At 47.4% G+C, this 25,803-nt stretch overlaps 2 protein-coding genes across 2 annotated transcripts in view; one reads left to right on the forward strand and one right to left on the reverse strand.

The window, feature by feature from the left end:
- The first annotated feature begins 358 nt into the window (after positions 1 to 358).
- parp1 (poly (ADP-ribose) polymerase 1) overlaps positions 359 to 25,803 on the forward strand; it is a 60,206-nt gene continuing 34,761 nt past the window's right edge. Inside the window, exons 1-8 of the mRNA XM_078212196.1 lie at positions 359 to 550; positions 6,723 to 6,885; positions 9,969 to 10,084; positions 13,280 to 13,494; positions 20,418 to 20,511; positions 21,333 to 21,449; positions 22,569 to 22,745; positions 24,536 to 24,668. Coding sequence (XP_078068322.1) covers positions 437 to 550; positions 6,723 to 6,885; positions 9,969 to 10,084; positions 13,280 to 13,494; positions 20,418 to 20,511; positions 21,333 to 21,449; positions 22,569 to 22,745; positions 24,536 to 24,668 — 1,129 coding nt within the window. The 5' untranslated portion in view covers positions 359 to 436. The remainder of the gene's footprint in view (positions 551 to 6,722; positions 6,886 to 9,968; positions 10,085 to 13,279; positions 13,495 to 20,417; positions 20,512 to 21,332; positions 21,450 to 22,568; positions 22,746 to 24,535; positions 24,669 to 25,803) is intronic.
- On the reverse strand, positions 16,137 to 17,105 carry adorb1a (adenosine receptor B1a). The gene has a single exon (XM_078213493.1). The coding sequence runs from the start codon at positions 17,103 to 17,105 to the stop codon at positions 16,137 to 16,139; it is 969 nt and encodes a 322-aa protein (XP_078069619.1).

Raw genomic sequence — 25,803 nt, forward strand, 5'->3', positions numbered from 1 at the left:
CGGTGGGTGGGTGTCTGGAATTTGTTGCCCCGGGTCAGTTGCGGAGGCAGAGACTCTAAACTATTTTCAAAAAAAGAGTACCTGGATCCACACCTCAAGTGCTGTAAGCTACAGGGCCAGGTGCAGAAAGGGCACCTGGGTGTCCTGGGGCTGGCATGGACCACATGGGCAGAATGGCCCCCTCCTAACGGCTTTGTGGCTCTCAGCGCCCGCGCGCCCTGTCAATCACCCCCGGGTGACCGCGTGCTTCCCGCTCTGCGCCAATCAGCGGCGCTGCTCAGCCCGCGCGCTGCCGATCGCGCTGTTCTCCTCCCCCGCGCGGCGCTCGCGCTGCTCCCCTCCCCCCTTCGCTGCTGCTGCCGTCCCCCCCGCGCGGCGCTCGCGCTGCTGCTGTCCTCCTTCGCGCGGCGCTGCTGCTCGCGCTCTTTGCAGCGACATGGCCGAGGGGAAGCTCTTCAAAGCCGAGTATGCCAAGAGCGGCCGGGCCTCCTGTAAGAAATGCTCGGAAACCATCGCCAAGGACTCCCTGCGGCTCGCAATCATGGTGCAGGTACATTGGGAATGAAACTTGCCCTGCAGTCTGTGCGGTGTTCTTAGCCGGCCGCGCTTTCTCCCTGCGGCAGGGCAGCGAGGCCTCGTGTTGCACAGTCCAGGCCGGCAGAGTGTTTCATACTGTGCCATGCAAACCTTCCTTCTTTCTAAACGTGCCTGTCTCTGCATTGAAGCACAGGTCTCATTATGGTGGTCAGCTTTTGCATCCCTTGTTGTGTTTGCTAATGCATTTGCAGGCTGAGCTGGTGGATATGTTTTGTCTTGTTGGGGTGATTCACTGGAAGGCAGGCCCTACCCACACTGAGCTGTAATGTTCAGTCATTGACTGCAATTTCCATTATGCAGCAGGGCTATCAGAGTCCCAACACAAACTGGGTCTTCTCACTTCAAAGTGTCCACCCAAAAACTTAAGCCCTTATTATTGCATTTGAAAATTGTTTATATTTTCAGGAATATTTATTTTTTTTAATGTGCAAAGCTGGATATTTGGGAGTTGATTTGCCAAATCATTATCGAGTTATCACTGCAGATCATTGCTGTCCTCCTCCTCCCCATCACCATAATGCATTAAACTCCTCAATGATACGGCACGCTGGCAAAGTGGTTAGCAGCGCCAGGGACCCGGGTTCGATTCCAGGCTTGGTCACTGTCGGTGTGGAATCTGCACATTCTCCCTGTGTCTGCGTGGGTTTCCTACGGGTGCTCCTTAGTGTTAGGGGGGCTAGTAAGGCAAATGCATGGGGTTACGGGGATATGGCCTGGGTGGGATTGTGGTCGGTGCAGACTCGATGGGCTGAATGGCCCCCTCCTGCACTGTAGGGATTCTATGATACAGCACGATGGCACTGCTGCCTCACAGCGCCAGGGACCTGGATTTGATTCCCAGCTTGGGTCGCTGTCTGTGCGGAGTCTGCACGTTCTCCTTGTGTCTGTGGGTTTCCTCCAGGTACTCCAATTTCCTCCCACAGTCTGAATGACTGGTTAGGTGGATTGGCCATGCTAAATTCTCCCTCCGTGTGCCCGAACAAGTGCCGGAGTGTGGCGACTAGGGGATTTTCACAGTAACTACATGTAAGCCTACTTGTGACACTAATAAATACATTTTAGCTTCAAATGATTTGACCTGGTATTTTCTCCATTTGATTCATCCTGCCTGCCTCTCTGTTGGCTCTTTTCTTTTACGTAAGTTATAAGGTTGCACTTTGAAAGGCAGAGTCAGATTCTGAGGAGCAGGTCATTGTTTATTAGCAATTGAAGGCAGAGGGAAGACGCAGAGATGTGCAAAGTGATCCAACGGCCAAATAATGTGGATGCTGGAAATGCTGGCAGTGTCTGTGCAGAGAGAAATAGGGTTAATGTTTTATTGAAACTGGGGAACGGTGGCAATGGGTTTTAAGGCAGTGAAAGGGGGAAGGTGGAAAGTAAATATGAGGCAAGGTCAGTGTGAGGGTGGAAGACAGCAGACATTAAATGACACACAGTTGGTGGGGCACAGCCAAAGGGAAAGGAAATGGAAATACAAAAACAGAAGGTGTGTTCAGAGGAGATGTGAATGGCAGAAGGTGAACAGCTGCCATTTGAAAGCAGAGGAAACAAAATTCACAGAATCTTTACAGTGTTGGAGGAGGCCATTCAGCCAAACGACCCTGCACCACCCACTGAAAGAACATTCTATTTAGTCCCATTCTTATGCTTTATCCCCATAACATTGCACATTCAGCTCGGCAGCGTTCCTTAATGACTATCGGTCGGTGGCTCTCTCATCCATCATTATGAACTGCTTCGAAAGGTTAGTCATGGCAGGGGTAAACTCCAGCCTCTCAGATTGCCCGGATCCACTACAGTTCGCCTATCGTCGCAACAGTTCCACAGCAGAGACCATCTCCTTGGCCCTACACTCCACCCTGGATAACAAAGAAACTTATGTCAGACTCCTACTTATTGACTACAGCTCAGCTTTCAACACCATTATTCTTACAAAACTCATCTCCAAACTCTGTGGCCTAGGGTTCGGCTCCTCCCTCTGCGACTGAATCCTAACCCACAGACCGAAATCAGTCAGGATAGGCAACAACACTTCCTCCACAGTCATCCTCAACACCAGTGCCCCAAAAGGCTGTGTCCTCAACCCCTTGCTACACTCCTTACACACATATGACTTATGGCCAAATTCCGCTCCAACTCGATTTTCAAGTTTGCTGATAACACCACTGTAATGGGATAGATTGGAGAAGTTGTGGTTGTCCAACTTGGGGAAGAGAAGGTTGAGAAGAAATTTAATAGACTCTTCAAAATCATAAAGGGTCTGGGCAGAATACTAGGGAGAAATATTCCCATTGGAAGAAGGATCAAGATCCAGAGGACACGGATATAGAGTGAATGGCAAAAAAATCATTGGCGACATTATGCAGTATGTGACTGTGGGTTGGAGGCAGATTCAATTGTAGCTTTCCAAAGGGAACTGGATTAAACAGCTGAAGAGAGAACTTTGCAGGGTTACAGGGAAGAAGGTTGTGTGGGACTGAGTTGTTCGTGTAGAAAACTCATGGATTCAGTGGGCTAAATTACCTTTCTGTGCTATAACCATTCAATGGTGCCGTGCTGAAAGGCAGTGACATGGGTTAACTGTCACTCAGTTTGGTGAGTTTTGTGCTTATTGAGGTGAGGAATGCGAATCCTGTGGAATGGAATGCCTTGCATTTTGAGGCACTCAGCACTAGTCAAGATTGGACACTCATTGTTAAGATATAGAACAGCCTCTCTCTGTCATTTTATGGTGCAGAGTTGTCTCTGCTAATGTCGCCACCGCTGTAGCGTCCGGGTCACAAGCTGCTGGTGGCAGAAGTGCTTATGTAGAATTTACAGCACAGAAACAGGCTGCGTGGCCCACCTGGTCCAGGCCTTGTTCCTCATGAGTCTCCTCCCATCTTTCTCGCCCCATAAACAAAGCTGTGTCTTGTTCTTCCTCTCGCACATGCTTATCTCAGTTCCCCTTGAATATATGCACTCCATTCCCTTCAACTGTGATGGCGAGTTTCCCATTCTAACCACACAGGATAGAGGTTTCTGGATTTCCTATCCAATGTATTCATTTCTGTCTTCTATTTATGACCCTTGGTTTCGGATTCCCCCACAAACAACAGCACAAAACTGGAGCAGGATTAGGCCATTCAGCCCTTCGATCCTTCTCCGCCACTCAGTGTGATCGTGGCTGATCCTCTATCGCAATGCCACATTTCCCCGCAATGCCACATTTCCCCACACTCCCCAAACACCACAACATCTTGAGAGCCTAGAAACGTATCTTTTTCCTCCTTGAGTATATTCAGTGATTTGGCCTCCACAACCTTCTGTGATAAAGAATTCCACATTCACCACCCTCTTGAGTGCAGAACTTTCTCTCCATCTCAGTTCTAAATGGCCTTCTCTGTATCCTGAGATTGAGACGCCTTGTTCTAGACGCACACACACGCACACCCCCCCCCCCCCAAGCCAAAGGAAACACCGTCCCTGAATCCAGTCTGTGCAGCCCAGTCAGAATTTTATACGTTTCAGTGAGATCCCGTCTCATTCTTCCAAACTCCAGGGAATATAGGCTGAGGTCTAGTCAACACATTGTCGCCTCACACGACACTCCTGCATCCCAGGCATCATCTGTCTCCCCCCGCCCTGCACCCCCTTCATAATCTCTACCAGGTCATCCCTCAGACTGCACTATTTTGCTGCTGATTGCTGGGTTTGACATCATGCACCATGAGAACAATGGTATGTTGGGGATGATAGTGCATTCGTCTGTCTTGGTTTGTTAGGCATTGTAGCAGCGATGACACTCCGTGTGAACGAGGAAGGCCATTCGGCCCATCTTTTTGTTCATTCCTGCAGAAATGCCCAGCCGTCTCGCTCATCCCTCCCATTGCAACGGCCAACTGTTCCTGAAATAGTTCCAGCAGCTGCCTCCAGGAGCTCATTCCCACATGCTGCTCACTCTCTTTGGGAGAGGAAACATATCTTCACCTGCATGGGCCCTCTCTGAAATTCCCTCCATAAACCTCACTATTTCCCTCCCTTTTCCCAAGATGCTGCTTAAGCCTGTCTGTCTGACCAAATTTTGGTCACTTGTCCTGAAAGCCCCTCGTGCAGGTTAGATTGATTGGCGATGCTAAATTGCCCCTTAATGTCAGCAGGATTAGCAGGATAAATACTTCGGGTTAAGGACTTGGGGCGTGGGTGGGATTGTTGTCGGTGCTGGCTGAATGGGCTCCTTCTGCACTGTAGGGATTCTGTGTGTTACATGGGATGAGAATAGAGCGATATGGTCCCCGGAAGGGTAGGGGGTTTTAGTTCAGTCGGGCAGCATGGTCGGTGCGGACTCTGAGGGCTGAAGAGCCTGTTCCTGTGCTGTAATTTTCTTTGTTCTTTGTACATTTTGATTGCTTCCGTGAAGCGCCTTGGGATCTATTACTGCATTAAACGTGCTATATGAATGCATGTTGATAGCGAGTGCAAGGATTTCTGGTTTGGCTCACTGCCGGCCTTGCCCTCCTCTCACGTACTTAGTTTAAATTGCAGTGACTGTTGTAAAGCAGGAAATGTGGTAGCCAATTTGTGCACAGCAAGATCCCACAAAGGACAGTGTGTTGATGGTCAGATAATCTCTTTCTTTCAGTGATGTTGGTTGAGTGATAAATAATGGCCAGGGCATTCTGCTGTACCCAGTATAGTACAGATTCATACCCTTATAGAAAGCAGGCCTGGTATTTATATGGCACCATATCAAATTATTTACAGTGATAGTGAAATTTCCACTATAGGGAGATAGATGCATCCAGGCTTGTGAGGCTGCAGACTTAGTGACTGGAGCAGAGACCATGACCACGTTTGTTTCACCTTAGATATGTGATTCGGCCAACAAGCCAGTTTCCGAGCTATAATCGCTCAGAGAAAATCTCGGAGCAAGGAATTGTTTGCAGCTTGGTTCCGTTGCAGCCATATTGGACAAAGAAGCAAGACCAAATATTGGCCAGTTTATTGAAGAACGGTGCAGGCCGGAATACCGAGGGAACTCTTTTATTCTGGATCATGTAATTGGATCATGAGATGTAGAACTGAAGTGACAGAGCTCGTTTTAATATTTCAAGCCTTGACCTAGATTATGTGCTGCAGCACCTGAGTGATGCGAATATGTTATCAGTGAGGTTAAACTAGGACACAAGTTAACAATCAGATTACAGTCCACCCTACCTTAAACAGTCAGTTGGTCCAAGTATTTGTTTCCCTTCACAGCCTTAAAGCAAGGAAAAGGCTGAACATTTTTACCTGCTGGAGATCGAGGTTCCGTTCAAACTTCAGTTTAACATGTTTATTTATTAGTGTCACAAGTAGGCTTACATTAACACTGCAATGAAGTACTGTGAAAATCCCGAGATGCCAGACTCCGGCACCTGTTCGGGTTCACTGAGGGAGTATTTAGCATGGCCAATGCACCTACCCATCGCGTCTTTCAGACTGTGGGAGGAAACCCACGCAGACACAGAGAGAGTGTGCAGGCTCTGCATAGACAGTGACCGAAGCTGGGAATCGAACTCGGGTCCCTGCTGTGAGGCAGCAATGTTAACCACTGTGCCGCCCCACACTCCAAAGGCTGGAGCACATAATCCAGGCTGGTGCATCGAATGCAGTACAGAAGGAGGTCGGCACTGTTGGGAGATGCTGTCATTCGAATGAACTGTTGAACCTTGGCCCCCATTTGTCCTCGGGTGGATGTAAAAGATCTCACAGGTCTATTTTGAAGCAAGGAGATTTTCCTGCTTTCCCAGGCTGATATGTATCTGTCAGTCAACATTGCTCAAACATTTATCTAGTCATTATCACTTACTGTGTCTGGGATTGCTGCATGCAAATTGGCCGTCACATTTGCTACATTACAACAGTGATAACACTTCCACATTGGGACATCCTTACGTCACTAAGGGTTGCTATTTTCTTTTTTTCCTCCTTTTTCAATGTTCCCGACTATCCAAACGATCACCTCAGACTAGGATTCAAAACAACAATTAGAAATTGCACAGATGTGTCCATAATTGGGGAAGGGCTGTAACACTGAGTGCCAACATTCTTCAGTGTCAAAGTTACCCCAGTGTGACTGTTATGTGAATTGTATACCCTTACAGTCACCGATGTTTGACGGGAAGGTACCCCACTGGCACCACTATGCCTGTTTCTGGAAGCGAGCCCGGGTGGTGTCGCCCTCGGATGTGGACGGATTGTCGGACCTTCGGTGGGATGACCAGGAGAAGATTAAAAAGGCCATTGAAACCGGTGGGGCAGGAGGAGGTACGATATATTGTAACTTTTATATTTGTACTAACAAGATCCTAGTGGCAGAGTCCAGAACTAGGGGTCATAGTTTGAGGATAAGGGGTAAACCTTTTAGAACTGAGGTGAGGAGAAATTTCTTCACCCAGAGGGTGGTGAATGTGTGGAATTCACTATCACAGAATGTAGTTGAGGTCAAAACGTCTAATTTCAAGAAGAAATTAGATATAGCTCTTGCGGCTAAAGGGATCAAGGGATATGGGAGGAAGGGGGGATCAGGATATTGGATTCGATGATCGGCCATGTTCAAAATGAATGGTGGAGCAGGCTTGAAGGGCCAAATGGCCTACCTCTGCTTCTAACTTCTATGTTCTGCTATCACTTACCTCAGGCTTAGTGCCCCATTTTATTCTACCTCTTCCACTTAGGGATTTGCTTGGCTTTCAAAATTAAACAAAAAAAATCAAAATAGAATGAGGAAAGAGAAGGTCCTTTTTCCCAGTTATCTCTTTTCCTTTCTCTCCTCATCCTGGCATTTACAACTCAGTCCAGGCAGTTTGATGAGTAATAAGCATTTTATTCAGAATTGTTCTGTTGCTTTTTAATTAGATTGTTAAAGTTACTTTTCACGTAGATAAGAAAAGTTCAAGATGGTGGATCACTCTGATTCTGGCTTTAAAACAAATGAACCAATTTGCCCTGTTTTCAGTGTTGTTCCCGTTGAGGGTAATAGTGGTTTTGATTAGTTGGGTAATTTGGTAACTTGTTAATCCTTTGTGTCAACTGATTATTGCCCTAAAGACCACAGACGTCCAAGGTTTGTCACTCCAGATGTGCCGGATGAAGGACATCGGATTATGTTGAGGTGTTTAATGTATTCCATTCAAAGCTGAATAAAACTGAAGTTTCTTGTAATGTTTCAATTACACAATCTTGGCTATGGTTTTCCAAAGTAAATATCCTGATTTTTTTACATACAGTGGAAACCTGACTCTTCACCATCCCAACTCACCATGCAAATTTTCACAGGACAGATTCCTGGCAAAAAGCCACCTGAACGTCCAGACTCTCAATGTCAATCCTTCCTGTCTGCGTTAACCAGCCTCAGGACTTGAGGAAGATGGGAGCATTTTTGTTGTTTTACATCATGATTGTTCTTCCTCTCTGCCTGTTTCCAACCTGAGCTGTGTCTGTGAGACATGGTGAACTGGCATCATTCTTTTATCTACAGTGATACTTCCTGACCTGCCTGTTTTGCCCTATTTGAATGTCATTGTCCTGGAGTTTTGGCAAGGGCTGTTCTCGGTCTGATCCACTTCAGATCAGCCATGATCTTATTGAATGGCGGGGCAGGCTCGAGGGGCTAGATGGCCTACTCCTGCTCCTATTTCTTATGTTCTTATTGGTGAATTAAACCTAGGTTATAACATGGAGACCTGCTGGCCTCAGCAGAATCAGAATCAAATATTACTACAGTGCAGAAGAGGCCCTTCGGCCCATCGAATCTGCACCGACGCATGAAATGCCCTGACCTGCCCACCTAATCCCACTTGCCAGCACTTGGCCCATAGCCTTGAATGTTATGATGTGCCAAGTACTCATCCAGGTACTTTTTAAAGGATGTGAGGCATCCCGCCTCCACCACCCTCCCAGGCAGTGCATTCCAGAACAGCACCAACCTCTGAGTAAAAAGGTTTTTCCGCAAAGCCCCCCCCTAAACCTCCCACCCCTCACTTTAAATTTGTGTCCCCTCGTAACTGACCCTTCAACTATCCACTCTGTCCATGCCCCTCATAATCTTGTACACCTCAATCAGGTCACCCCTCAGTCTTCTCCACTCCCAAGGAAAACAACCCAACCCTTTCCAACCTCTTCATAACTTAAATGTTCCATCCCAGGCAGCATCCTGGTGAATCTCCTCTGCACCCCCTCCAGTGCATTCACATCCTTCTTGAGGTATCAATAGGTATCAATATCGAGGCTTGAGGTATCGGCAAATTGAGGAGAGCGCGTACTTAAACTTCGTTTATGCTCCTAACATCTAATCACGCAATGGTAAATTACAAGAAGGAGGCCATTTGGCCCATCATGTCCTTTTAAATTTCATTCATAGAATCAGAATCCATACAGTGCAGAAGGAGGCCATTTTGCCCATCAAGCCTACACCGACTCATACAACTCATAGAACCCTATAGTGCAGAAAGAAGCCCTTTGGCCCATCGAGTCTGCACCGACCACAATCCCACCCAGGCCCTACCCCCATATCCCTACATATTTTACCCGCTAATCCCTCTAACCTACGCATCTCAGGACACTAAGGGGCAATTTTAGCACGGCCAATCAACCTAACCCGCACACCTTTGGACTGTGGGAGGAAACCGGAGCACCTGGAGAAAACCCACGCAGACACGAGGAGAATGTGCAAACTCCACACAGACAGTGACCCATGCCGGGAATCAAACCCAGGTCCTTGGAGCTGGGAAGCAGCAGTGCTAACCACTGTGCTACCGTGCCGCAATCCAACAATCCCACTCCGGCCCTATCCTTGTAACCCCATGTATTTACCTTGCTAGTCCCCCTGACACTAAGGGACAATTTTAGCATGGTTATTCCACCTAACCCGTACATCTTTGGAGTGTGGGAAGAAACCGGAACACCCCGAGGAAACTTTCATAGACACACGGAGAACGTGCAGACTCCACACAGACGGTGACCCGAAGCTGGAATTGAATCCGGATCCCTCGCGCTCTGTGGCAGCAGTGCTAACCACAATGCCACCATGCTGCCTCTGCCTTTTCACTGCATCTGTCATATTTTATCCTTCACTTATATTTTTATCAGAAACCTTTGTAACATGGGACACTTTGATCAAATCTCTCCCTAATCACCTTTAACAAGCAAACTTGTAAATGCAGGCCTGAGGAGAACAATTCCAGCTGCACCAGTTTCTTCAGCAGATAAGAAGCTGGATCCACGAGGCATAAATTATGGCTGTATCGTGTCACTTGTACGGCTAAAACATGGACTCATTTGCCCACTGTCTCCTAAACATGCAGGTATTGGGGTTCTGGTCAAACGTGTTTTTTTTTTTAAACGCACAGGAAAGGGTGGCGAGCAGGGAGAGGGAAAAGGGGAGAAGACCCTGAATGACTTTATAGTGGAATACGCCAAATCGAACAGGAGCATGTGTAAAGGCTGCAGTAAAAAAATAGAAAAGGTGAGTGGATGTTGAAGTCACTTCTAGCATTGAGGGGTGCGGATAAACCATTTTGGAGTTGGGACCTAGTTAGAATAACGCTGTCTGAGTGTTCAGGCTGAGTTTGAATAACACAGTCTGGAGTTGAGGAATAGTTAGAATAACACAGTCTGGAGTTGAGGAATAGTTAGAATAACACAGTCTGGAGTTGAGGAATAGTTAGAATAACACAGTCTGGGAGTTGAAGCCTAGTTAGTCTAACACAGTCTGGGAATTGGGGACTAGTTAGATTAACCTTTTTGAAGAGGTGACAAAGATAATTGATGAGGAAGGGCTGTGGATGTAGTTTATATGGACTTTAGTAAGTCGTTTGACAAGGTCCCACATGGCAGACTGGTACAAAAACTAAAATCACAAGGGATTCGGGGTGGGCTGGCTAGATGGATATGGAACTGGCTTGGTTATAGAAGACAGTGGCAGTGGATCAGAGAGATCTTGGGGTCCATATCCACAGATCTCTAAAGGTTGCCATTCAAGTGGATAGAGCTGTGAAGAAGGCCTATAGTGTGTTAGCTTTTATTAACGGGGTTGGAGTTTAAGAGCCGTGGGGTTATGCTGCAACTGTACAGGACCTTGGTGAGACCACATTTGGAATATTGTGTGCAGTTCTGGTCACCTCACTATAAGAAGGATGTGGAAGCGCTGGAAAGAGTGCAGAGGAGATTTACCAGGATGCTGCCTGGTTTGGAGGGTAGGTCTTATGAGGAAAGGTTGAGGGAGCTAGGGCTGTTCTCTCTGGAGCGGAGGAGGCTGAGGGGAGACTTAATAGAGGTTTATAAAATGATGAAGGGGATAGATAGAGTGAACGTTCAAAGACTATTTCCTCGGGTGGATGGAGCTATTACAAGGGGGCATAACTATCGGGTTCGTGGTGGGAGATACAGGAAGGATATCAGAGGTAGGTTCTTTACGCAGAGAGTGGTTGGGGTGTGGAATGGACTGCCTGCAGTGATAGTGGAGTCAGACACTTTAGGAACATTTAAGCGATTATTGGATAGGCACATGGAGCACACCAGGATGATAGGGAGTGGGGTAGCTTGATCTTGGTTTCAGAAAGCTCGGCACAACATCGTGGGCCGAAGGGCCTGTTCTGTGCTGTACTGTTCTATGGATGGGTGTTTTTCAGAATGGAGATCTGTAGCTAGTGGTGTTTTGCAGGGATCAGTGCTGGGACCTCTATTGTTTATACTATATATAAATTATCTGGAGGAAAATGTGGGTGGTCTGATTAGTATGTTTGCAAATGACACGAAGATTGGTGGAGTTGCTGATAGTGCCGGGGATTGTCAGAGGATACAACAGGATATAGATAGATTGGAGAATTGGGCACAGAAATGACAGATGGAGTTTGATCCGGACAAATGCAAGGTGATGCATTTTGGAGGATCAAATTAGGTGTGAATTTATACTGTAAATAGCAGAACCCTTAGGAACATTGACATACAGAGGGATCTGGGCGTGCAGGTCCACAATTCCCTAAAAATGGCAACACAGGTGGCCAAGGTGATTAAGAAAGCATATGGCATGCTTGCTTTCATCAGCTGGGGTATTGAGTACATGAGTTGGGAAATCATGTTGCAGCTTTATAAAACTTTGGTTAGGCCACATTTGGAGTATTGCATGACTTTCTGGTCACTACACTACCAGAAGGACTTGGAAGCTTTGAAGAGAGCACAAAGTAGATTCACCAGATGTTGGCTATGAGGGGAGGTTGAATAAACTAGGATTGTTTTCACTGGAAAGACGGAGGCTGAGAAGAGACCTGATCGAGGTCTACAAAATTATGAGAGGCGACATTAAGAGCATTTAAATGGTCATTGGATAAACATATGGATGATATTGGAATAGTGTAGGTTAGATGGGCTTTAGATTGGTTTCACTGGTCGGCGCAACATCGAGGGCCGAAGGGCCTGTACTGCGCTGGAATGTTCTATGTATAGACATGGTGCATAGTCAGAGGTTTTTTTCCCAGGGTGGAAGTGTCAATTACAAGGAGGCACAGGTTCAAGGTGAGAGGGGGGAAGTTCAAGGGAGATGTGCGGGGGATATTTTTCACGCAGAGAGTGGTGGGTGCCTGGAAAGTGCTGCCAGCGGAGATGGTGGAAGCAGGTACATTAGCAACATTTAAGAGAACATGGATGAATAAGGAGGGAATAGAGGAGTACAAACCGAGTAAGGGGAGAAAGTTTTATTTTAGTTTAGTTAGGGCATCATGATCAGCACAGGCTTGGAGGGTCTTTGTTCTTTTAACACAGCTTGGGAGTTGGTTGAGGACTCTGGGTCTGTACTCATTGGAGTTTAGAAGGATGAGGGGGGGGTCTTATTGAAACTTACAGGATACTGCGAGGCCTGGACAGAGTGGACGTGGAGAGGATGTTTCCACTAGTAGAAAAAACTAGAACCAGAGGGCACAACCTCAGACTAAAGGGACGATCCTTTAAAACAGAGATGAGGAGGAATTTCTTCAGCCAGAGAGTGGTGAGTCTGTGGAACTCTTTGCCGCAGAAGGCTGTGGAGGCCGGGTCATTGAGTGTCTTTAATGATTAATAAGGGGAACAGGGGTTATGGGGCGAAGGCAGGAGAATGGGGATGAGAAAAATATCAGCCATGATTGAATGGCAGAGCAAGTGGCCTAATTCTGCTCCTATGTCTTGTGGTCTTACGGCGTGTTGAGGAGCCTCTGGCAAAAGGGCTAATATTTTGCTGCTGGATATTTAAGCATTATTTTAATATAAATGAATGACCAGTGAATTTACTGTCCTTGTGTCCAATCTTGTGATGTGGATGCCACTGACAAGTCAGTTCATCATCCCTAATTATACTTGAACCATTGTAAACCATGTGGTGTAGGTGCACCCACAGTGCTATGAGGGAGGGAGTTCCAGGATTTTGTGCCAGTGAAGGAACTGTGACATATTTCCAAGTCAGGGTGGTGACTAACTTGAAGGGGAACCTCCAGGTGGTGGTGTTCCCATGCATCTGCTGTGCTTGTCCTTCTAGGTAGTAGTGATGGTGGATTTGTAGGGTGCTGTCTTGGTGAGTGGCTGCAGTGGAAGTTGTAGATGGTGCACGCTGATGGGGTGGCGGGAGTAAATGTTTAAAGTGATTTAGAGTCTCACTTGCCTTTAAAAATTCTTTTGCATGTCTACCACACAGGATACCGTCCGTATCTCCAAGAAAATGATCAACCCTGAGAAGCCGCAGTTGGGGATGATCGATCACTGGTACCATCCTGACTGCTTTGTGGCTAGTAAAGCAGAACTTGGCTTTCTGCCCACCTACAGTGCCACACAACTAAAGGGCTTCAGTGTTTTGAGTGCAGAAGACAAGGGAGAACTAAAGAAGCAACTTCCAGCTGTCAAGAGTGAGGGGTATTTATCTATTCATGAAAATGTGTGTTAACTATGGTTTCCTCCACACTTAAATGCTTACAATCACCCCCAGGTATCCATTATTCTATATATAAACCATCCAAACCCCTCGATTAGATTCCAGTCTGTAATCACTCCCAGGTATCCATTATTCTATATATAAACCATCCAAACCCCTCGATTAGATTCCAGTCTGTAATCACTCCCAGGTATCCATTATTCTCTATATAAACCATCTGAACCCCTCGAATAGATTCCAGTCTGTAATCACCCCCAGGTATCCATTATTCTATATATAAACCATCTGAACCCCTCGATTAGATTCCAGTCTGTAATCACTCCCAGGTATCCATTATTCTATATATAAACCACCTGAACCCCTCGATTAGATTCCAGTCTGTAATCACCCCCAGGTATCCATTATTCTATACATAAACCGTCTGAACCCCTCGATTAGATTCCAGTCTGTAATCACCCCCAGGTATCCATTATTCTATATATAAACCATCTGAACCCCTCGATTAGATTCCAGTCTGTAATCACTCCCAGGTATCCATTATTCTATATATAAACCATCTGAACCCCTCGATTAGATTCCAGTCTGTAATCACCCCCAGGTATCCATTATTCTATATATAAACCATCTGAACCCCTCGATTAGATTCCAGTCTGTAATCATTCCCAGGTATCCATTATTCTATATATAAACCACCTGAACCCCTCGATTAGATTCCAGTCTGTAATCACCCCCAGGTATCCATTATTCTATATATAAACCACCTGAACCCCTCGATTAGATTCCAGTCTGTAATCACTCCCAGGTATCCATTATTCTATATATAAACCATCCAAACCCCTCGATTAGATTCCAGTCTGTAATCACCCCCAGGTATCCATTATTCTAAATATAAACCATCTGAACCCCTCGATTAGATTCCAGTCTGTAATCACCCCCAGGTATCCATTATTCTATATATAAACCATCTGAACCCCTCGATTAGATTCCAGTCTATAATCACTCCCAGGTATCCATTATTCTATATATAAACCATCTGAACCCCTCGATTAGATTCCAGTCTATAATCACTCCCAGGTATCCATTATTCTATATATAAACCATCTGAACCCTGGATTAGATTCCAGTCTATAATCACTCCCAGGTATCCATTATTCTATATATAAACCATCTGAACCCCTCGATTAGATTCCAGTCTATAATCACTCCCAGGTATCCATTATTCTATATATAAACCACCTGAACCCCTCGATTAGATTCCAGTCTATAATCACTCCCAGGTATCCATTATTCTATATATAAACCATCAGAACCCCTCGATTAGATTCCAGTCTGTAATCACTCCCAGGTATCCATTATTCTATATATAAACCATCTGCACCCTGGATTAGATTCCAGTCTATAATCACTCCCAGGTATCCATTATTCTATATATAAACCATCTGAACCCCTCGATTAGATTCCAGTCTGTAATCACTCCCAGGTATCCATTATTCTATATATAAACCACCTGAACCCCTCGATTAGATTCCAGTCTGTAATCACTCCCAGGTATCCATTATTCTATATATAAACCACCTGAACCCCTCGATTAGATTCCAGTCTGTAATCACTCCCAGGTATCCATTATTCTATATATAAACCATCTGAACCCCTCGATTAGATTCCAGACTGTAATCACTCCCAGAGATCCATTATTCTATATATACTCCCTCTGAACCCCTTGAGTGGTTAAGATCTGGAATGTGCTGCCTTAGAGTACGGTGGAGGCAAATTCAATAATGGTATTCAAAATTGGATAAGTACTTAAACAAAATTGCAGGGATATGGGGCAAGAACCAGGAATTGGGACCAACTGGATTACTCTTCATAAGAACTGGCGCAGACGTAATGAGCCGAATAACCTCCTAGGCTGTGCTGTTGTAGCAGTCAATAATCCCTCAAACCTGTTCCGTCATTCAATCTTTGCTCCTTAAATAATACGCTCGCTGAATAAATATCGAGCAATCTCCATCTTTTTTAATTTATATTCGACAGCAAGCCTTCAGAACTGTTTGTGGGAGAGAGTTCCACTGCCCTCTCTATGAAGAAATGATTCCTGAAGTCACTCTGAACGGCCTAGCTCAAATTTTAAGATTCAGGCCCCCTTTTTTTCTTCCCCCATTGGAAGAAATATTTTTGCTGTATCAAACTCTTGGCGATCATCTTTTTATCAACTCAATCACTCATCCCTCGGTTTCTATACAAAAGATCTAGATTGTGGGTTAGAGAGAGGGGATCATGATCAGCGTTCCTCAGACTGATAATTAGAGGGGATAATGGACAGAGTTCCTTGAATACTCTGGGTTAGAGAGAGGACACAACGCTCTCGACACCTGTTCCCTGATTTCTTCCCCATGAGTTTTGCTGGAAAAAGCAGCTGGACATTAGCTGGTGACTGGTTTGGGCTGGATTGTGATGCTGCTACTCCTCGTGGTTATCTATTCTATTGACACTGGCAGAATACTGAGGCACTGTGAACTGCCCGTGCCCCTGAGGTGAGGCCATTGAGAGAGGGAGATGGGGACAGCTCTGGTCTTCAAAACTTGGCTGCGAGACCTGGAGTGCCTGCAGCGGCGGAGGGGTGTCATTCTACCCTCGTGGTAGGCCCCACTTGTGAGGGGTGACACAGGAATATGGCCTTGAAGGCCGTTCTGAAGGCCTTCATTTTGAAGGCGTAGAGAATTGGGTTGACAGCGGAGTTGGCGTGGGAGAGGATGATGGCGACCAGCAGGAGGGGCAGCGGGACAGGGCACTGTGGGCAGAGCAGGAGGACACAGTTAATCACGTGAAGGGGAAGCCAGCAGATGGCGAAGAGGGCGAGCACCAGGAAGAGTGAGCTGGCCGTCTTCATCTCCCGCTTGGCTCCCGCAGCCTTTTCCCCATCCCGTCGCCCCTCACCCACTCTGGCCACAAGCCGATGCACCTCTGCCAAGATGCGGGCGTAGATGGCGAACATGGCAGCCAGGGGTCCCAGGACGCAGCCAAAGAAGTTAAAGTAGACCATGTAGGTCATGTCCATCACTGTCACAAAGAAGCAATGTCCGTCTGCCAACAAGGGCTGATGCCATCCCATCAGAGGCACTAGACCAATGAGGAGAGACAGGAGCCAGGTGATGGCGATAGTGGCGCTAGCGTTTCTGGGCGTCACAATGGACTGATAGCGTAGGGGGCGGAAGATGGCCACATAACGCTCGATGGCCACGGCCAGCAGACTGAAGATGGAACTTTGGGTTAACATGATGAGGACAGAGAGCATCAGGACGCAGAGGTGGAAGTTGTGCCTAGGGATTCCCAGATCAGTCAGTATGGCACAGGGGACAGCCAGGGCACCCACACAGAAGTCTGCCACGGCGAGCGACACCAGGAAGTAGTTGGTGATGGTGCGAAGCCGATGATCCCGGAGCACGGCAACACAGACCAGCGCGTTGCCCACCGTGGATGTTACCGCAATCACCAGCTCCGCCACCGCGTACGGAAGGTTAAGCGTCACGGCAGTAACATTGGGAAGCGTAGAGTTTGTCTGTCCAGTGGCTGTGCTGTTTGGGGGTGACATTATTTGTGCCTGTCAAAAGGTGTTCTGATTTGCCGGGTTCTTTCAGTCCGTCTGCCACTGCCTTCCCCGTGTTGGCTAGTTTCACCTTCAGAGCAAACTGGTTCGACTGTCTTTGTCTTCCCCTTGTTTGTCGGATTGTCTTCACCTTAAATCTGATACAGAATGATTGATACAGTTGTTAACTAACTGGTACTGTTTTTTTAATTCAATTTACGCGATGTGGGCATCGCTGGTTAGGCCAGCATTTATTGCCCATCCCAATTGGGGCGGTGAGTTGGCTCTTTGAACTTCTGCAGTCCATGTGGTGTAGGAACACCCACAGTGCTGTTAAGGAAATCCAGGATTTTCACCAAGTGATGGTGACGGAACGGTGATATATTTCCAAGTCAGGCTGGCGAGTGACTTGGAAGGGAACCTCCAGGTAGTGGTATTCCCGGGTGCTCTTGCCATAGGTTTGCAAGGTGCTACCTTGGTGAGTTCCTGCAGTGCATCTTGTAGATGGCACACAGGGCTGCCACTGTGTGTCAGTGGGCGGAGAGTGAATGTTTGTGGAAGGGGTAGCAATCAAGCGGGCTGCTTTATTGTAAAAACCCATCTGGTTCAGTAATGCCCTTTCGGGAAGGAAATCTGTCGTCCTTACCTGGTCTGACCTACATGTGACTCCAGACCCACAGTCATGTGTTTGACTCTTAAGTGCCCTCTGAAATGGCCGAGCAAGCCACTCAGTTGTATTCAACAGCTACAAATGGAACAAAACTGGATGGACCACCCAGCATCACCTAGCACCAGAAACGGCAACGGCAAACCCAATTCACAACCCTGCAAAGTTCTCCTTGTTAAAATCTGAGGGCTGACTCATGGACTAATCAAGCAACAGCCTGACATAGTTATTCTCATGGAATTATACCTGACAGATAATGTCCCAGACATTGGGTATGGCCTCTATCACTGGCAGGACAGACCCAGCAGAGGTGGTGGCACAGTGATATACAGCAGTGTGCCACCACCATGCCTAAATTGGAAGGACAGTAAGAGTTTTAACAACACCAGGTTAAAGTCCAACAGGTTTATTTGATATTAAATGGCTTTTGCTACCAAATAAACCTGTTGGACTTTAACCTGGTGTTGTTAAACTTCTTACTGTGTTTACCCCAGTCCAATGCCGGCATCTCCACATCATAAATTGGAAGGACTCAGAGGCTGGGAATTAACCTGCCACATTATGAACACCCCTTCCATGATCATCAAGCCCTGAAGTGGCCATTCAACCTGGAGCTTCTGGCCCAGAAGTTTGTTATCACTGAGCCACAAGGCCCCCCTTCATTCTGTAATACTAAACCTGAAAAATGCAGCAGCAGATCTTCAAAATGACCTGGCACTCAGCCTTCTGGATCTTCAATGAAGCACAGTGTCCGTTGTGGCACAGTGGGTAACGCACTCACTCCTGAGCCAGCAGGTTGTGGGTTCAAGTCCTGCTTCGACGATCACAGAATCTAGGCTGTACAGTCGTACTGAGAAAGTGCTGCACTGTCAGAGGTGCTGTCTATCAGGGGAGACATCAAACTGAGGTCTGACCCCTCGGGTAGAAGTGAATGATCCCACTGGTTTGAAGTCTGGATTTTGTGCTCAGATTGGTGCTTAAAGCCATGAGCTTCTCTCACACACACACACACACACACACACTTCAACATACCTACTTAGGAGACCCTGGAGTCAGGAAGAGTGCAGTAGAAATGCTAGTCTTTTAATGTTCAGAAAATACTGGAAACTCTCAGCAGGTCTGACAGCATTTGTGAAGCCAGAGAGAGAGAGACAGTGTTGACATTTCATTGTGATGACCCTTCGTCAAAACTGGGCGATTTCGCAGAGAAACAGATTTTAACCAGTTGCAGGAATAAAAGAGGGAACTTGGTTAAAATCTTAAATTCTCACAAAAATCTCCCAGTTCTGATGAAGAGGCACAGATCCGAAATGTTATCTCTGTTTCTCTCTCTTTCTGCCTGGCTTGCTGAGTTTTCCTGAAACTGCATCCGCAGGATTTTGAATTACATTTTCTTTAATCTTCAGTGGCTTCCAGTCATGGAACTACAACCCTGGTTTCAAAAGCACTCTGGTCTCTCCCCATCCTCAATCCTAGCTTGCACCCTATGCTCTTCTCTCTGGGTTCCTTTTTCACCCAGCCTCCTGTCTCCATGACCCTGGCTCCCTTCCCCTTCCTGCAAAAGCCACCCAGCTGCTGAAGGGACAGGGTTAACAGCTCGCACCTTTTTCCCCCTCAGCGCTGGGAGTTCACATTGATCGGCGTTGGAAGGTGTTGGTGATGCCAAGGTCCATGCTAGGGCGTTTTCAGAGGGCAGTTTACTCGAATCCAATGGCTGTGGGTCCAGAGTCACATCTAGGCCAAGCCGCTAAGGATGGCAGATTTCCTTCCCAAAAACAAACAGCCGTTTACGACAACCAGGGATTTGTCTCACCATCACTAAGACCCCAGCTCGAAGTCCCCCTCACCTGCATCGATTGTGTACCTGGAGCCTCCATTCATTTCTTGATGCTCTCCATTTGTCTGTTTGGAGAGTTGTTGTCCGTACGAGACACTGGCAGGTGTGTGACACTCTGCTCTAATTGAGAGGCTCTTTTTAAGGATCGGTTTCCAGCTGAAATGACAAGAATCGGAGCTAACAGTGTCCTGTTTCTCCCCCTCTCCTCCTGGAATAATGGCCTCGCTGGAGAAAGAGCTGATCATTAGTGAAGTGTTTTTTTTTAATTAGTGGCAGTGGGCAGACTCGCCCACGGCCCCTGTGTGTTTGTGTTCCAACCGTCCGAAATAAGAGTAGAAAATGGTTGAATATGTAAATTGCTTGGGGGTCAGTGAGAGACCAGATTAAATTTCATTGCCATAGAATTTCTACAGTGTTAAAAGAGGCCATCAAGTCTGCACCGACTTTCAAAAGAGCATCCCACCCAGGCCCTCCCATCCATCCCATCCCTGTAATCCCGCACATTTAGCATGGCCAATCCACCTAACCCGCACAAACTGGAGCACCCGGAGGAAACCCGTGCAGACACAGGGAGAATGTGCAAACTTTTGCACAGTCACCCGAGGCCGGAATTGAACATGGGTCCCTGGACAGTGCTAACCACTGTGCTTCTGTCAAATGTCCTCTATCTTCGAGAATTGAAGTCCTTGCTTTGTGCCCCACTCTGAGTTCAGAGAGGGATAGGATGCTGGGCCCCGGAAAGGGATTAGGTACTGGGCCTTGGAGAGGGACACGGGTGCTGACACCTGGTTTAACATTTCTCTTGGCTCTACAGGAAAAGAAAAGGGGACGATGTCGACGGGGAGGCAACATCCAAGAAGAAGAAAAAGAAGGAAGAGAAAATGTCGAAGCTGGAGAAGGGGCTGAAAGTGAGTGTTTTGGTGCCGGGGGGGGGGGATTGTCTGCCCTTGGGGTGGGGGGGAAGTGTCTACGCTCGGTGGGGAGAGGGTGGGTGCGGCTGGATGGGGGCGCTCGGGATGGGAGGTTGTCTGCACTTGGGGGTGTGGTGGGTGAGGAGGTTTGGAGTGTCGGGGTGTTGGCAGGGACTGATCGGTTTTGGGAGGGAGAGTTTTGGACTATGCATTGGGAGGGGTTAGAGTGTGAAGCGGGGGGTTACTGGTGGGAGTGTGGGGTGGGCAGCGGTAGGATCAGTGATCCTTGGGATGAGCCACTCAACCATCAACCAGGGATCACTTTCCATAAAGGAAAACTTCCTCTCTCCTCCTATCTGTCTGTCATTCTCTCTTTTCCATGTCTCCCTCTTCTCAGCCCACCTTCTTTTCCCCCCTCTCTCTTTCTTTGTTTTCTCCATGTGCCTTCCCTCTATCCTCTGTACTCCATTGTGTTCCACTGACCTCGTTCTCTCCCCTTTCCCCTCACTTTAAACATCCCCCTCCCCCATTTGCCGCCTTGCTTAGCATTTTCCGCTTTTTATCCCTTTACACTCAGCGGCCCCCCCTTTACTTCCTAACCTCGCCGCCCTGCTGTGTGTTATCTCTCTCAATTTACACGCGTACAATCGCAGTTGCAGGCTCTCTCTCGCACATACGTGTTCGCTCTTGCATGTGCACATTCTCTCGGCGGGCACTCTCTCTGGCCTGGGCCCGCTCTCTCTCTCTCCCTCCCTCGCAAGGATACTCGCTCTTTCTCTCGTGCGCATTCTCTTACCTTTCCCACTCTCTCTTTGCAGGAACAGAGCCAGTTAATCTGGAGTATTAAGGATGAATTGAAGAAGTGCTGCTCTACTAATGATCTCCGAGAGCTCTTGATCGCCAACAAGCAAGAGGTTCCCTCTGGAGAATCAGCCGTGAGTGACTTTTGCACTTGCCTGTGGCTCGGACTGGGATAGTTCACCAAGAGGCTGATGTGAAGCTGATGTTAGTCGAGTATTGAGACTGAGATTGAACAATTTTTATTAAGGAAGGGTATTAGAATCATAGAATCCTTACAGTGCAGAAGGAGGCCATTCAGCCCATCGAGCCCACACTGATAACAATCCCACCCAGGCCCTATCCCCGTACTTCATTTATTTACCCTACTAGTCCCCCTGACACTAAGGGCCAAGTTAGCGTGGCCAATTCACCTAACCCGCACATCTTTGGGAGGAAACTGGAGACCCAGCGGAAACCCACGCAGACACGGGGAGAACTTGTAAACTCCACACAGACAGTGGCCCAAGACCAGAATTGAACCTGGGTCTCTGGCGCTGAGAGGCAGCAGTGCTAACCACTGTACCACCGTGCTGCCCTTTTAAAAGTTATTGAGAGATGTAGAATGAAAGTGTACAACTGGAATTAACATATAAATCATCCATGGTCACTTTGAATGGTGCAACTGGCTCAGGGGTCTGAATGGCCTCCTCCTGTTCCTATTGTCTGTGTGATGGTAGATATGGAGAAGGAATAATGAGCCTGGCAGAGGGACTGGGGTACTTTTTGTTAAAAGTTATATTAGTCCAAACTGCCCCTTGGACTCGCTTCCTAATCCTGCCTGACCATTTTGATTGGTTCTTTCAGAAATATTCCCATCATTTTGATTGACTTTGAGGCACAGTGTGATTGGCTCGATGATCACTACTGCCTCTCCTAGATGAGAAAGGCCCAAACCAAGGCTGATCGGCCAAATGAAGGCATTGCTCTTATTTTATTTCTGTAGAAAGTGGTCCATCCTATTTGCATGGTTGTCCTTGCAAGTGTGCATGATCCAGTGCTGTGGATTCAATAGTGGATGATTGTGAATGGCGTGGACCGTTAGTATTCGCAGTCAGGGATGTTGTGGGAGCAGGGTGTGACAGACATCTGCACCGACCTTTGTATTAATGTCATTTAGGTTCTTGCTCTGAAGATGGAGCATGTTGTCTACAGGAGTTTGAGTTCTGTAGCCCTTCTCCTGCTGCTCACGTGTGTTTCGCTTTGGTTCTGTGTAGATCCTGGACCAAGTGACAGATGGAATGTTGTTCGGCGCACTGCTGCCCTGTACAGAATGCAAAGGGCAGTTGCAGTTGAAAGGTGAAGCCTACAGCTGCACTGGGAACATTACTGCCTGGACCAAGTGCTTTGCCAGCATCCAGACACCTGACCGCAAGGACTGGGTCATTCCGAAGGTATGTAACCGTACGGCCGTGATGGGAATCCTGTGTTTATGACTTTTATTGGTTGCAATTTGTTTTTGTTCCATTAGGGGTCAGGAGTAGCTCATTTGTAAGTTGTGGGTTCAAGTCTGACTACAGGGACTTGAGCACAAACATCTCTGCTGGCATTCCAGCGCAGTACTGAGGGGCCACTGTACTGTCAGAGGTGTCGTTTTCCATTGAGACTTTAAACTGAGATGCTGTCTGCCCCTCAGGGGGGTGACTTTGCTTTCAAGAAGTGAAGGGAGTTATTCCTGGTGTCCTGGACAGTACTTATCTCTCAGCCAACATCACATATTATCTGGTTACTTGTTAAGATGCACAACTTAGTTCCACAAATTGCCTGCTGGAAACAAAGAACTTGCATCTTTTACAAATTTAAGGGCCAGGTTCCCTCCTTGATGGGGGCCAGGGTCTCTGCTCACTATTATTAAAAACGGAAGGATTGAACTAGCTGCACAAAAGGCCACAAGTATTCACCACTCTCTCCAACTCTCCCTTTTGAAGATTAGTAGTAGAAGACTGGGGCGGCACAGTGGTTAGCATTGCTGCCTCACAGCGCAGGGACACGGGTTCGATTTCCGGCTTGTCTGTGTGGAATTTGCACCTTCTCCCCGTCTCTGCGTGGGTTTCCTCCGGGTGCTCCGGTTTCCCCCCTCGGTCTGAAAGACGTGCGGGTTAGGTGCATTGACCTGAACAGGCGCCGGAATGTGGCGACTCGGGGAAATTTCACAGTAACTTCATTGCAGTGTTAATGTAAGCCTTACTTGTGACTAATAAATGAAATTTAACTTTAACAAAGGGGAGATGGGAGTCAGTATGGTCTGGATTACTCTGCCTAAACAAAAGGTAGAAGCAGATTCAACAATAATTTCCAACAGGGGATTGGATAAATATGCAAAAAGGGGGAAAACTACAAATCTATGGAAAAAGAGAGAGGGAATAGACTAATTGATTTGTTCAAAATCGTGAGGGGACTGGACAGAGTAGATAGGGAGAAACTGTTTTCGTTCATAAGGGATCAAGAATGAGGGGGCACAGCTTTCGTGACTTGCAAAAGAAGCAAGTGTGATATGAGAAAAACTTTTTCACACAATGCATGGCTTTGGTCTGGAATGCATTGCGTGCGAGTGTGGTGGAGGCAGGTTCAATCAAAGCAATTCAAGAGGGCATGAGATGATTATTTGAATAGAAACAGTGTGCAGGGGTACGGGGAAAAGGCAGGGAATGGCACTCAGTCAGAATGCTAGCTTTGAGAGCCAGTGCAGACACGATGGGCCGCATGGCCTCCTTTTGTGCCGTATCAGTTCTGTGAATTGGATAACTCTCAAATAGCTGACACTGGAAATTGGGCTGAATGATGAAGATATAAATGTGCCACAATGGGATTTGAACACTCGACCTCTGTATCAGTTACTGCCTTGACCATTTATCTTTCCTGGCAGTGTTTCCTGATGGTTTGTTTCTTTGGTAATCCGGTTTGAAAGGTCCGTCTCACATTGACCCTATGGTTGATACTCCCTATGTGTAGGTCTCTGATTATTAAAGCGGGAGCCCCAGCCTCACCCCTCCTTACAGGTGTCATGGCGGCAGGTGTCTCTGACCACATTCCCAGAGCGCTGTGGGGAGGCCCTGAGTTTTTGACCTCGAGCCCAGCATTCTCTCCCTTCGCTGTCACTGCCTCCTCTATCCTCCCTCTGCCGGTCTGTCATTGTGTGTTAGCAGGACTGAAACCTTCATCTGCGGAATTTTGTGATTTCCAGGAATTCCATGAGATTCCCTACCTGAAGAAGTTCAAGTTCAAGAAGCAGGTCCGGATTTTTCCTCCCACGCCCCCGGCTGCCAGCACTGAGAATGTTGCCTCCACTGACACCGATGTTTCCTCGGCACCCGTAGGTATGCAAGGCCCAGCCCATGGTTGCACCTGTTTCCACAAGTCTGTCTTTGACTCAAGTCAGAAATGGGAAAGATTCGGGGAGGGCGGAGGGGGAGGGATTTTTTGCAGCGTGCCAATATGGACATCCGTAAAGATAGATTTCACTTGGTGAGGAGGAGTTTCACTGGATCGTTGAATATATTCAAGCTGGAGTTCGAGAAATTTTGGATCTACCGGGGATTTGAAGGTTCTAGGGGTGACCATGCAGGCCCCAATCTTGATCTTATGGAAGGGCAGAGCAGGCTTGAGGGGACCAAAGGCTGATTCCTACTCTTATTATTTATGATCACAGCATCACTCCTGTGTGGGGCAAACTAATAGACCAACTGATCTTTCCCTGGCCCAAGATGTTGTTGTGACCCTCCCTCTCTAGCATCTCTGGGGCCGGAGGTGACAGTTCCAGGTGGAGGTAGACTGAGACTGGAGGGGAGAAGAACACAAGAATTCGGTCTCTCCAGCCTCCATTCAGTAAGATCAAGGCTGATCGGATTGTGATCTTAACTCCACTTTCCTGTCTGCTGCTGCTGCTGCCCCCCCCCCCCCCCCCCAACACACACACACACACCAAATGCTTGTTGATCAAAACCTTTCTAACTCTGCTTTGAATATATTCAATGACCCAATGCACACTGAGGAAGAGAATTCCACAGACTAATGACTCTCCGAGAGAAGAAAATTCTTCTCAGCTGCATCTTAAAAGTGAAACAGAGCTGTTATTCTTAAACGGTGTCCCCTGGTTCTAGTCTCTCCCACAAGGGGAATCATCCTCTCAGTATCCATCCTGTCGCGTCCCCTCAGGATCACATATGTTTCAATCGGATCGCTTTTCCTTCCAATTTCCGATGGGGAAAGGTCAGTGAGGGAGCTCCAGTGAAGTATTGGGGTTGGAGGAGAGAGCTGTAATGGAACTGCATGACAATCAGCACTGGGAACCTGACTCGATGTTTCTTCTCTCTCTTTCTCTCTCTTTTTCTTCCCCCCCCCCCCCCCCCCTTCTCTCTCGCTGCCTACCAGGCCAGTTGTAGGCTCCACTTAGGAGGGGGGAGAGGGGGTCAAAGATTTGGGGAATTTGCTATCCTCAATGGTATCATGTTT

This window comes from Mustelus asterias, chromosome 5 (assembly GCF_964213995.1).
Source record: "Mustelus asterias chromosome 5, sMusAst1.hap1.1, whole genome shotgun sequence".
Lineage (NCBI taxonomy): Eukaryota > Metazoa > Chordata > Chondrichthyes > Carcharhiniformes > Triakidae > Mustelus > Mustelus asterias.